At 39.6% G+C, this 14,245-nt stretch overlaps 1 protein-coding gene across 1 annotated transcript in view; it reads left to right on the top strand.

The window, feature by feature from the left end:
* SKAP1 (src kinase associated phosphoprotein 1) overlaps positions 1-14,245 on the top strand; it is a 566,058-nt gene that overhangs the window by 455,231 nt on the left and 96,582 nt on the right. Inside the window, exons 6-7 of the mRNA XM_058181982.1 lie at positions 3,066-3,190; positions 6,148-6,211. Coding sequence (XP_058037965.1) covers positions 3,066-3,190; positions 6,148-6,211 — 189 coding nt within the window. The remainder of the gene's footprint in view (positions 1-3,065; positions 3,191-6,147; positions 6,212-14,245) is intronic.

Here is a 14,245-nt window from a genome sequence, read left to right on the forward strand (position 1 = left end):
AATTAGCCATCATACATTGTGGGATGATGCCATTAAAGGCAGCCTTAAGACGAAGTAGACTGTCTGGTTGTATTCTAACACCCTTGGCAGTTAAAGATGAGAGAAAAGGAGAAATAGAGACAAAAGGCCCTGTGTATATAAAGTAGACCCCATTTCCCCCCATTAGTTATCAGATGGGTTATAATCCTCCCCTAAATGTCCATATATAATCTTATGTGTCAGCATGTATAAATATTTTTTGGTTATGCTCGATCAGATGCATATAAACAGGCTAATACTTCCAAATGACTTTAGCATGGTTTAGAAAATGGGCTCCGATTACATTGTGCTACTATGCAGAAAAATTGAATGTAGGTTAAATATGCAGTATATGTATGCATGTATGCGTGTGTGTGTGTGTATATATACAAACATAAAGAGGGGGGAGGGAGAGAGAGGGTGGGAAGAGAGAGAGAGAGAGAGAGAGGAAGAAATAATAGACTGAGAAAGGATTGTTTTAGATTTTCTGAATTAGTGATGTGTCTTTTTGTACCACAATTCTTGAGATGACAGATGCTGCATCTAGGAAGCTGTAGATATATATACCTGCATACAAGCCAGTCCCCATGTTCCCAAACACATTGTAGTTTGACTGAGAAAAAGAAGTATGGAAGAGGGTGAGAGAAGAAGAATACATTTAATTCTCAGAAGCTAACATTGACATCACAGGAACAAAATGCATCTGTGTCAGGTGACTAAATCTATAAGGCTAGTGTTTGGAAGTCTCAAAACTCGTATCTCAGAATCCAACACCGTCTTTTGGTGTAGCAGCTTATGAGTTCCTGTTGCCACTGGAGGCACCACATCAGCCCACAACCCCAGTGTGTGTGAGAGAGATGGCTCACTCATATTATGCTGCTTTACTGGTCATTATAATGCCTATGGCACAACCTCCTACTCATGTAACATAGAAAGATGTAGCTAGTGGATTCATCATTTCCTTTTACGGCGGGAGGAGACAGAGTAATTTCAGAAGAAATAAACTAAATAAAAATTTTAAAAATAAAATGGACAAATATTTTTTAAATTTCACATTTACTTTAACTTTACCTAGTAAAATCCAAACATTCATTTTTTGAAAAAGATAATTTATGGTGGTGCTCAACTCATGAGAGAAACAGCCAGTAACTTATAAAAACAAATATTAAAAATTTGGAAGAAAAAACAGTGCTCAGGTAAGCAACAATATAGTGATGGTCTGTTGCATAAGGAGATGAAAGAGAATATAAAATTAATGTTATCAGTTACAAGAAAATTTTACAGAGAAAAATGTATTTTTGGCATCGAGCCTGAAGTATTTAATACAAATTCACACTGTGAGTTGACCATCCAATTTCATACATCGCACAAAGAAAAAAGAAATTCAGTATCACATAGAAACATATATCAATAATCTGTTGCAAAATCCTGGCTAGTTATAGATAGCAATTTCTGTAAAAATAGTCTTCACTTAGCAAAAGTTCTATGTTTCTGTTTTACTTATCCTTCCACCAAATGGTGGAACTTGGATATTTGTCTCTCCCTCATGAGAATAGGTTTAGTGAATGTCTGCGCCTGCTTTCTATTCTACCTGTGTACTTCTTCTGAATCACTAATGGACAATCATAACACCCCAATTGCTATTTTGTTCCTGTGAGATCACAATGTCAATATTAAATGGCTAATCACTGTACGTTAATGATTTCCTGATAATTTTTGGTAGAAAGTAAAAAAGAAAGGATTCATAGAACCTGTATAATGGGGGAGGGAGGGCTTGAAATATTTCATCTATCCATTGGTGTGATATCATAAAATAATCCTGCCTATAGCAACCAAAACCCCTTCCCCACTAATATAGATGTGTTTGAATAAAACAGCATCTTCCACCTAATCAATGACTTAATTGGGAAGGGAGAACTTTTGAGTGAGGGCAGAATCTGCCTTCTGATCCTGCAACATGGATCCTGTGGAATGATCCTCCCTTTTTATCACCCTCCTGCATATTAGCTTGAAGCAAATGCATATGTCAAGTCTGCCATATGGAGACAGCTTTAAATTGCTTCATCTAGCAGCGGTTCAGAAGTGGAGAGTTATTTCTGTTCAATTTTTTCCAAGCTGTTGCAAAATTGAGAGGAAGGGTTGTTGATGCCAGAATGAAGAAAATCTAAAATGAAAATCCTTGCACACAGATCAGTTCATTAGACATAGATCAATTAAAAGTTTATTCTGCAGGGCAGTTGTAACACAAATATTAGTCCTAAATCAGAGTTCCACATAGTTCTTTGATATATCCAGAATATTGTACATCCAAGATCAAAAATACCTTTTCAACATCATTTTAAATTAAACAATGCCAATGCATTTGAATATCAAGCTCATATTCACATGAAAATATAATAAAGGGAACGTGTATCATTGTAATGGGGCTCAAGTAATCCATAAAATAAAATGCAGTTTGAAGGAATACAGGTAGTCCTTGACTTATAACAGTTCATTCAGTGATCATTCAAAGTTACAACGGCATTGAAAAATGTGACTTTAACAGTTTTTTACAGATATGCTACTTTGCAGCAACCCATGATCATATGATCAACATTCAGATGCTTGGCAACTGGTTCATATTATGAGCATTGCTGTTTCCCAAGGTTATATCATCCCCTTTTGCGACCTTCTGACAAACAAAGTCAATGGGGAAGGCAGTTTCATTTAACCGGGTTACTAACTTAACAACTGCAGTGATTCATTTAACAGTTGTGGCAAGAAAGGTCATAAAATGGGGCAAAACTCATTTAACGACAGAAGTTTTGGGCTGAGTTGTAATTGTAAGTCGAGGACTGCCTCTATGGCAGGAATAAAAGAATGATTAAATTCTTCTCTGCTATCCATAGTTCAGTCATCATTCTATAAGCTGCCCAAAGTCACTCTGGATAATGATATGGCTCGCATAAAATTTAATAAATAAAATAAGTAAGAAATAAATATAAGGAATCTTGAAGACCTGTGTTGAATACCAATAATGACTCATCATTTCTATTGCTATTGTACAGGCAAACAACCAAAAGGCATGTTTGCTATTGAGAACTATCATGCTCAGTTGGCTCCCTATCTGCGCAAAGATTCCCGAAGAGATTGCTGCTTTGAATTGACTTCTCCTGGTAAACGAACCTATGAGGTATGATTAATAGACATGGAAAGTGTTCTTTCTGCCAACGTGAAATGTAGGAAAAGTTTTCATCAAGAAATTTAATCACAATATGTGTTTAATGAGGAGAAAGATAACATTCTATATTCTGTATTTTGGAAAACACTCAGTGAAATGTTTGGGCTTCCTTTGTCATTGATCATGTTTATAGAGGTCCATCCAAGTAGAAGTTTAAAAATAGCGCTATCTATTTATTTATTTATCCATCCATTTATTTTAGTTAGTTGTAAAATTCTAATATCCTGACTTAAAGAATATTTTGCTATATAAAGCTTAAAATGCTTTTGAATTGCTCTGTAATGCTTGCCACAGAATTTAGCTAGAAAGTCAGCATGGTATGGCATGATAAAAACTTTCATTATGATTCTTTATGTTTACCACATATATATTTCATTGCTGTATTTTTAATCTATTTTATCCTGGAATTATTTCATTTGACATGGTTATAAGAACTATCAAGAATAATCAACTACTATTACTATTATTACTTACGAAGCTGTTTTAAAGAGTTGATTGCCCTCTGCCAGTGTGAGATACAGTTCCTTTTTATATCCATTTAAATCCAGTGGTTCTATTTCCTGCCTTTCTCATGATTCAACAAATGCCTTGCTTTGCATTCCTCAGGCTTGGTGCTGTCTGATAGTTGTTGACATAACCAGTGTTCTTGTTCTGGGAAATTCTAGCTCTCAGCATGAGTGCTATATTCTCCTGTGCACAACATGCAGATCCTATAAATTTTTTGCTAAGGGAATGGGATTTCCCTCTTTCTTTCTACTAATGTATATTCAACACAATATGTAGAACTAAAAACTAAATTAAAAACCACTGTAATCCCCCTGCACCATTTTTTATTATTCTGCTCGACTTAACTTGGCATTTATAAAAGGGGCCTAAACATTGCTGCTTCAGAGGTAAATTATGGGTTAATTTATGATGAGTTTGAAGTTGATACAACCCAATCAACATGTGAAAATCCCACCCAGTAAAACTGGGTGAAAATCCCACCCAGTAAAATTAATTGAGATTCAGGTCTGCTCAAAAATCTTAAGTTAACCAGACCTTGTTCTTTGGTTCTAATAGATTGCTGCTTCTCATTCCCATACCTTTTCTCCCTGGTTAGCCTGTTAGCTATTCTTCTGACCCTCCTTTCAGTGTTTATCTCTGCATCCTTTCTTGAGCAAGCTATTACAATACGATATTGAAGCAAAATATCATCTGCCTCATTAGGAGAGTGAAATAAAAGAGTGAAATAATTACGCTAGATCAGGGGTGTCAAACTCTATTTGTTTTGTTTGACTTTGGGGGAGGGGGAGTGAAGTGGGTGTGGCCAACTGAACTTCACTCAGGTTGGGGACACCTGTGGTGGCCTGAGCATTCTGCCAGCGAAAACAGGCTCCCGACCTCCGTTTTTGGCTGTGATAGCCTCCTGCAGTCCTCTGCCATTGAAAACGGATCCTATGAAAGCCGCCTATGGTCCCCCCAGCTCCATTTTTGCTGGCAGAGGCATGGCAGACCCATCCTTCGCTGTTTCCAGGGTGGCCCCGCGGACCAGATCTAGCACCCTGTGGACCGGATCCAGCCCCCAAGCCTTGAGTTTGACACCCCTGCCCTAGGATATCACCCAAAGAGATGTGGCATTGTCAGTCAATATCTGAATCTTCATCTACATTACTAACATAAATCTATTAATGCATAACTTTGTCCATGAATGTTATTTTTGGTCCCTAAAGCTATTCCAACACGTGTGTACTCCTGTGGCAGAGTTTGCAATTTAATCTGATGTATCTCCAGTAATTACCCATTCTCCATTGTTTGGTTTCCTTTCAATATATATGTGGACAGTTTCTTCTTAGAAAAGTGATTATTTTATGATTATTTAAAAATACTCACATGGTCTATCTGAGTAATGTGAATTGTATGAGGTGATCAAAAAATGTTTGCTTTCTGGGCAGTGGTGGGTTGCTACCAGTTCGCCCCAATTCGGGGCGAACCGGTAGCAACAGCAGCGGGAGGCTCCGCCCACCTTCCCGGACGTCATCAAATACAACCTGCACATGCGCAAGTGAACTGGTAGCAAAGGTAAGTGAAACCCACCTGTTTCCAGGATTCCAAAATAAATTTGGACATGCAGAAAAGTTCACCTCCTCATTCCTCAATGAGTCTATTTAGATTTTTTAAATAAGTGAACAAATGCAAGAATCACATTTTTTTTTAAAAAGGGGGGGGGAATTATTTTACCCGGAATAAGACGCAGTGAACAGTGGTAGAAATGAAAGACATTCTGATATTTATCCAGACAAAAACATTACAGAATAAGGCTTACTTGCCTATTCATTACCTTTCTTATTGTTCACTGATTCAGCAACTTAATGGGTAAACTGTCTTAAAAAATCCTATTGCATTTCAAATGATCCTAAGGAATAATATATATTATTGTTGCATGCTGTTCTGAATTCATTCTTAATAATGACTGATGGATGGATGGATGGATAACTGAATGATTACAGGTAGCCCTCAACTTACAACAGTTCATTTAGTGATGATTTGAAGTTACAACAACACTGAAAAATGTGACTAATTACAGTTTTTCACACTTAGGACCACTGTAGCACCTCTACAGACACATGATCAAAATTCAGACACTTGACTTGTATTTATGATGGTTTTAGTGTCTTTGTGTCATGTGATCCCCTTTTATGACCTTCTGACAAAGTCAGTGGGGAAGCCAGATTCATTTAACAACCATATTACTAACTTAGCAACTGCAGTGATTTGCTTCACAACTTTAGCAAGAAAAGTTGTGAAATGGGGCAAAATTCACCTAACAAATGTCTTACTTAGCAACAGAAATTATAGGGTCAATTATGGTCATAAATCAAGAACTATTTATATGCATTTGGCATTCTGATTTTTTATTTCTTTTGCAGTTCACAGCTGCTAATCCTGCAGACGCTACAGACTGGGTGGACCATATCACATTTCTGCTGAAAGGTGAGTCCCTTAGGAAAGATCAAACCCATACTTTAATTCTAAGAATTAATCAATAAATCAATTATGTATTTATGAATCAATTATGAACATCAATAGCCTTAACCAATCCACCAATTTGTGGATTAGTCATTCTCTTCAGTTTTCACAAAGTGGAAGGAGAAGATATATTCTCCTAAATGTTCTTCAAGTGAACGTGAGAGGAAAAAGCAGACATTCACACTCAGTGTCACATGTATGAACATACCTATCCTGTTTGTCTGGACTTTCGACAATATATGTTCTCACTCTTCTGTATCTCTGCCTTCTCTGAAGATACCCGCTTTTATATCAGTCCTGGGGGTGGATACTGGTAGAGTTCAAACTGGTAACAACTTTGCACTGTTCTTCTTTATTTTATTTATTTGTTTGTTTGTTTATATTTCATATTTCTTAATTACTCATCTCCCTCAGAGATTTTTGAAGGAGATATTTAAAGATTCTTCTTCAATCAAAGTTATGCTTGCCGCTCTTACACCCAATGATCACAAGACCATTTCTCTAGCATTCCACAGGATTTCAAGAGCTATTTATTTTTCTGGTTATTATTATCAAGATTTTCCACATAAAATGTTGCCAGTATTGTAATACTTTGTACCTATCTTTTTCAAAATTCATGCCCTTATTCTTCCTTCAGATATAGGCATGCTGCATTTATGGATACTGATTAAATCAACGGGACTTGTTTGTCATCACTTTCCTTTCCATGGCTCTCAACTTATTTATCAACAGATTATTTCTATCCTGAATAGATCTCTTGAGAGCATACCTCAGTTCCACAAACTTCAGTTTATGTATCAGGTATACCTTAGAATCATAAAATTCTAAAATCACAGGACTAGAAAAAACCTTGGAGGTCTTCTAGTATAATACCTTGTCCAAGGCGGGAGACCTTTTACAATCCTGGACAAATGGCTGTCCAATCTTTTCTTGAAAATCTCCAGTAATGGAGCATCCACAAATCCAGGAAACAAGCTATTAATGTTTCACACTTTCGGGAAATTTTTGCTTAGTTCCAGGTTGGATCTGTCTTTAATGAGCTTCCACCCATTGTTTTTTGTTCTCCCCTCAAGTGCTTTGAATAATAAGTCAATTTCCTTTTCTCTGTATTAGCAAATGAAGTATTGGAAGATAGCTATCATGTCACCCCAATCTCTTTTTGTTAAGCTATTTCCCTTAACCATTCATCATATGGTTTAGCCTCCAGAACTTTGTCATCCTTGTTGCTCTTCTTTGCATTCTTTCGAAGGCCTCAGCATCTTTATTGTGTTGTGGTGACTAGATCTGGACACTGTATTCCAACTGTGTCCTCAGTAATGCAGTATAGTGAAGTGATATACTTTCTGCATTCTTGATGCTTTCACTCTATTGATGCAGACTGCATTGACTTTTTTTGCAGCTGCAACAAACTGCTGGCTCATACTTACATGATGGTCCTTTAAGACACCTAGATCCTTCTCACAATTGCTACTATAGAACCAGGTACCCTGTGTTCTACTCTGTGCATTTGTTTTTTCCTGCCGAAATGCAGGACCTTACTTTTCTCACCACTGCATTTTGTTGGATAGGGCCCAAAGCTGTCAAAGTCTTCTAAATCTTGAATCTATCTTCCAAGGTGTTGCCAATTTCCCCAGCTTAGTGTGGTCTGCAAATTTATTAGTTCCTGTTCTATTGTCTTATAGATAGATAGAATAGATAGAAGTCTTTATTGGCCAAGTGTGATTGGACACACAAGGAATTTGTCTATGGTGTATATGCTCTCAGTGTATATACAAAGAAAAAATACATTTGTTATGAATCATAAGGTACAACACTTAATGATAGTAATAGGGTACAAATAAGCAATCAAATCATACTAGAAAACAATCAATATAAATCGTAAGGATACAGTAACAAGTTACAGTCATACAGTCATAAGTGGAAGGAGATGGGATATAGGAACGATGAGAAGATTAATAGTAATAGTAATGCAGACTTAGTGAATAGTTTGACAGTGTTGAGGGAATTATTTGTTTAGCAGAGTGATGGCGTTGGGGGAAAAACTGTTCTTGTGTCTAGTTGTTCTAGTGTGCAGTGCTCTATAGGGTCGTTTTGAGGGTAGGAGTTGAAACAATTTATGTCCAAGATGCAATGGGTCTGTAAATATTTTCACAGCCCTTTTTTTGACTCATGCAATATACGGTCCTCAATGGAAGGCAGGTTGGTAGTAATTGTTTTTTCTGTAGTTCTAATTATCCTCTGAACTCTGTGCTGTCTTGTTGGGTTGCAGAACCAAACCAGACAGTTATAGAGGTGCAGATGACAGACTCGATAATTCCTCTGTAGAACTGTATCAGCAGCTCATTGGGCAGTTTAAGCTTTCTGAGATGGCACAGAGATGGCACAGAAATAATATTCTTTGTCGTGCTTTTTTGATGATGTTTTTGATGTTAGGTATCCATTTTAGTCTTGAGATATCATAGAACCTAGAAATTAGAAGGTCTCTACTATTGATACTGTGTTGTCTGGTATTGTAAGAGATGGTAGTATGGGTGGTGGACTTTCTCCTAAAGTCCACCACCATTTCTAAGGTTTTGAGTGTCTTCCATTCCAGATTGTTCCAGACGCACCACGAGGCTAGTTGTTCATTTGAGATATCCCACTTTCACTGACATCCACACATACTATATCTACAGCATTTCTACTAGTTTAGTCACTTTATCAAAAAAAGACAACAAGGTTTGCCTCTAAATTCTCCACCTTCTCTTTCACCAATCCAGTCAGTTTACACTTGATGCAGATATAATTTGAGTTCTCCATAAGCAGAAATACAAGCATGGCACAAACCTTGCAGGACACTATGGTGCTAGCCTCTCTACCCATGACTTTGTTATTGTTCTTATAAATGCTCCAAATAAATCCAAGGCAAACAAAAGATCCAAGGTAAACTGAATATTGTTATCTATATTTACCATACTTTTCAAGTCTTTCCCTTATTGTGAAACATAATTCAACTTTTTAAAAAATTCTTCTTCTGCTCCTTTTTGTGGCAAATGTTGAAACGATACTAAAATACATGAAGTGAGGGCAAATCAACTGTTTTTCTTAAACAATCATATCATGCCATGTCGTTGTCAGAAAACCTTGCATTCCATCAAAAGCAGTTTACAATCCACAAAATTTTGCAATCTTAAATTTGCAACTAATGTAAATGAAGGAATAGAAAAGCAAAGATGAAGTTCTCTAGTTCTTCACATGGTGGCTAAGAGAGCTATGCTCCTGCCCTCTCTTTCCTTAAGTTTGTCCATGAAGAATTTGACCTATTTGTCCAACAGAAGATCAATCTGTCATCCAGACTTTGTATATTTCCATCTCATAGCTTTATTCTTAGAAACCATATAGATAGATCTTCTCCAGGACAATCTGTCCCTAACCTGGCCTATTCAGGTCATCCAATAGGGCACCCATTCCAAGGTTTTTATAATTATCCTATCAAGTGCTAATCTGTGGTATATTTCTTGACTGCTACTTCATTTACTGTTGATTGCTTGATCCTCAAAGGCAGAAGCTACTCACTATTTGTTTATTAAAGGATGGTTACTGTAATTATTATCAGTATAGTTATTAGTATGGTCTTTTTATATTTAATCTTAGCACACTTTTTATTTTTCAGCTATTAGAGTAGTCTCATACACATACTTACTGATATTTCTTACTCAATTCTATCAATTTATTACAGCCTTTGATCAGAGACCAGAACAAATAAAAACATGCAGTATATGTACAATTAAAAATTCTAGTATCAAATAATAAATAACAACTAAAATTTATAATAAAATTCAGTCTGTCAATTATACATGGTCTGACTATGCTACAGTTGTAATCCATAAACTGTGTGGCCCATTGTAAGTTCAACGCTAAAAGGGAAAGGACTAAGTAGTGCAAGGATTTGCCACAATGGATCCAGAAGATGGTGGAGAAGACATGTGTTTGCATCAAATCCCTAGTGCTGCTGTGCAGAATATGATCACCTACGTTGTAGTTATGGACTGTTCATCCTTAAGCAGCCACTGAAGATAGATAGTGCGGAACGGCCTGGATACCTAGAATAGAATAGAATAGAATAGAATAGAATAGAATAGAATAGAATAGAATAGAATAGAATAGAATTTTTTATTGGCCAAGTGTGATTGGACACACAAGGAATTTGTCTTGGTGCATATGCTCTAAGGGTACATAAAAGAAAAGATACCTTCATCAAGGTACAACATTTACAACACAAATGGTGGTCAAATATATCAATATAAATCATAAGGATTACCAGCAACGAAGTTACAGTCATACAGTCATAAGTGGAAAGAGATTGGTGATGGGAATGATTAGAAGATTAATAGTAGTGCAGATTTAGTAAATAGTTTGACAGTGTTGAAGGAATTATTTGTTTAGCAGAGTGATGGCCTTCGGGAAAAAACTGTTCTTGTGTCTAGTTGTTCTGATGTGCAGTGCTCTATATCGTTGTTTTGAAGGTAGGAGTTGAAACAGTTTATGTCCTGGATGTGAGGGATCTGTAAATATTTTCACGGTCCTCTTCTTGATTCATGCAGTAAACAGGTCCTCAATGGAAGGCAGATTGGTAGCCATTGTTTTTTCTGCAGTTCTAATTATCCTCTGAAGTCTGTGTCTTTCTTGTTGGGTTGCAGAACTAAACCAGACAGTTATAGAGGTGCAAATGACAGACTCAATAATTCCTCTGTAGAACTGAATCAGCAGCTAGCAGTTGCTGCTAGCAGTTATTGGCAGAATATGTTTTTTCTTAATCTCTGTATAAATACTCCAAATTCAAAATCATGTTCATCTTCTTCCAATTCAGCCTCTTTCAATATACATTCAGCATACACATTGAATGAATAGAGAATATACAGCCTCACTCACTTATTTTTTTACCTACAGCCAATCTGTTAAGTTCTGGAAGTAACGAGGCTGGAGACCAGGGTAGTGACAACAGCTCTTTAATGTATGGTGAACCCAGCAACAGGCTGGGGGGAAAACCTCTCCTTTTATACAGTTCTGCTGGAGGCTTCGTCCAATCAGCAACGTGCTGATTTCCCGCTCAAATATTTAAAGGTACAAACATGAATACATAACACTCCTCCCCTCCCAGAAAACACTTTGCCTCTATTTACATTTTATTTACATGTTATTATTCGACGTAGTCACGCAAATAACCTGGGCGTCTCCTAGTTCTTTCAGACCTGCGCGGTTCAGTTCTGGGTGGTGTTTTGAGCTGGTCGGAGGGCTGTTTTCTCCTCCCAGCTCTTTCTCTAGGCCAACGGGCCTGGATTACTTGCAGACTCTTTTTCTTGGCCATCCGGCCTTGGATTACTTTTGTAATTTTCCCTGCCGATTCCCTCGGGAACCTGATGGCGTCGCTGGACCTCCGGGACCTCAGCTAAGTCTTGCGCCTCCGGGGTATGGTCAGCTGTGGGTTCAAATAAGGATTGGTCACTATCTGTCTCGTTTGGTTCGGGTTGTTCTGTTATTCGTTTCCTTATCTGATCTATGTGGCGCCTCCATACTCGGTTGTCTTGTAATTCGACCAAGTATGACTTTGGGCCGGTCGCTTTTATGATTTGCCCTGCGAGCCAGCTTGGGCCGTCCCCATAGTTGCGGCCCACACCTGTCGCCTATACCCATTCCTCTTGTTTTTCTATTTCCCCTTGTAACCCTCTGGTGTGTAATGGGGATTCAAACGGTCAAGTGGGCACCGGAGTTCGTCCCATCAATAATTCGGCTGGGCTTCTGCCTGTAGCAGTGCTTGGGGTTCTGTGCTGAATGGCCAGAAAGAAGTCTATCTTTGTTTGCCAGTCACCTGGCTTGAGCCTGGACAATGCCTCCTTAGCGCCCGGACGGAACGCTCTGCAAGGCCATTCGGCGCGGGGTGGAAAGGCGCGAGAGGGCATGTCGGATGCCCTCCTCTGCCAGGTATTCTTCAAACTGGGCTGCCGTGGTGCGGGCCCGTTGTCGGACACCAGAGTGTCAGGCAACCCGTGGGTTGCGAATAGGTGGCGCAGGGCTGCGATTACTGCCTCGGCCGTGGTGGATTTCATGAGTATGATCTCCAACCATTTAGAGAATGCGTCGACAACCACTAGGAAGGTTTGGCCGTGGAAAGGCCAGCAAAATCAATGTGGATTCTTGACCAGGGCCCTTGGGGTTTCCCATTCCTGACTGGGGCCGTTGGGGTAGAGGTCTGGACTCTTGGCAAGCCTGGCATTTCCCTACCCTCTCAGCAATCTCTGTCCATGAGTGGCCACCACACATAGCTTCTTGCTAGCCCTTCATCCTTACGATCCCTGGGTGACCCTCGTGGAGGAGGTCCAATACCTTTCCCTTAATTTATCCGGGATTACCACGATCACCCCATAACAGGCACCCCCATGAGCCGAGAGCTCATCACGTTTTTACAAATTCTTAAACCTTTCGCCCGGCGCAGCGGCCACCCTCTTGTACCCAACCGAGTACAGTCCTTAACACAATGTCGGTATGATGCCGAGCCACTTCCTTAGATGTGACTGGGCCAGAGTCAAGAGTCAATAAGCAGGATGGGCGTCCCGGGTGGGGTCTTGATCGCCCCTGGTAGTGGGCATCTGCTTAAGCGTCCGCATGCCCACTTCTTTTCCTGGTCGATGCTGCAGCTTGTAAGAATAAGCGGCTAAGAAAATAGTCCATCGAGTCAATCGTGGCGAAAGTGCCACAGGCGTTGGTGATCGCCAGCCAGTATTCCTAACAGCGGTCTGTGGTCAGTCACGATTTCAAAATCCGCCCAAAAACATATTCGTGGAATTTTTTCACCCTGACACAATGGCTAGTGCTTCTTTATCTAATTGGCTGTAGTTCCTCTCTGGGAGGACATCGTTCTAGAGTAGAAGGCTATAGGGGCTTCTGTGCCGTTTGGAAGTCTGTGGCTGAGTACAGCCCCACCCGTAAGGGGAGGCATCGCAAACCAGCACTAGGGGCAATGAGTTATGATATTGGATGAGCAGGCTATCACTTGAAAGCAGGTTTTTACTGCTTCAAAGCCCTATTTTCCGACTTTCCCCAAGACCAAACAGTATTTTTCCTAGAAGCCTATGCAGCGGTTCAGCAGTCGCTTTGTTTTTAAAAGACCGTAAAATTCACTAGCCCCAGGAATGCCTGCAGCTCTGCTTTGTTTTTGGGCGCTGGAGCCTTTCTAATTGCCTTGACCTTGCTCTCAGTGGGGTGAATTCCTTTCTTGTCTATCCGGTAGCCCAAGAATCGACGGATTCGACCCCTATCTGGCATTTGTTTGCTTGACTTTTAATCCGGCTGTCCGGAAAATGCCCAGAACCTTTCTTAACGCTCCCCAATTCCTCCATGTTTTCCCTGATATCAGACATCATCAGTAGGGAACTACCCTGGGAGCCCTTGCAGAAGTCGTTCCATTAAGTTTTGGAACAGCCCTGGTGCCACACTCACCCCAAATTGTAATCGGGTGCACTTGAATGCCCCCTGTGCGTTACAATCGTTTGGGCTTGGCTGTGTTGGCGTCTACGGGCAGTTGTTGGTAGGCTTGGGCCAAGTCTAACTTTGCAAAGACTTGCCCTTGCCCCAAAGAGTGCAGTAAGTGTTGCACCACGGAACCGGTAAGCGCTTTTCTGTAAGGCTTTGTTAGCGTCGCCTTGTAGTCAGCGCAAATTCTAATTGACCCATCTGGTTTTATGGGGTGACGATTGGCGTCTCCCACTTTGCGTGATCGACTGGCACCAAAATCCCTGATTTATGAGCTTATCTAGCTCCTTGTCAATTTTGGTTTAGGGCAAAGGACTCTCCTCGCCTTTAGCCTAATGGGAGCTACCTGGGGTCTAAGTTGAAGGAAATAGGGGTCCCCTTGTACTTGCCCAGGCAGTCCTTGAAGACATCTTGAACTCGTTAAAGAGAATGTCTTTCAGGTTACAGTCACTTCTGTAGATGCCAGTCACTCCCATGCCCAGGGCACGA

This window comes from Ahaetulla prasina, chromosome 4 (assembly GCF_028640845.1).
Source record: "Ahaetulla prasina isolate Xishuangbanna chromosome 4, ASM2864084v1, whole genome shotgun sequence".
In the NCBI taxonomy this organism is placed as follows: domain Eukaryota; kingdom Metazoa; phylum Chordata; class Lepidosauria; order Squamata; family Colubridae; genus Ahaetulla; species Ahaetulla prasina.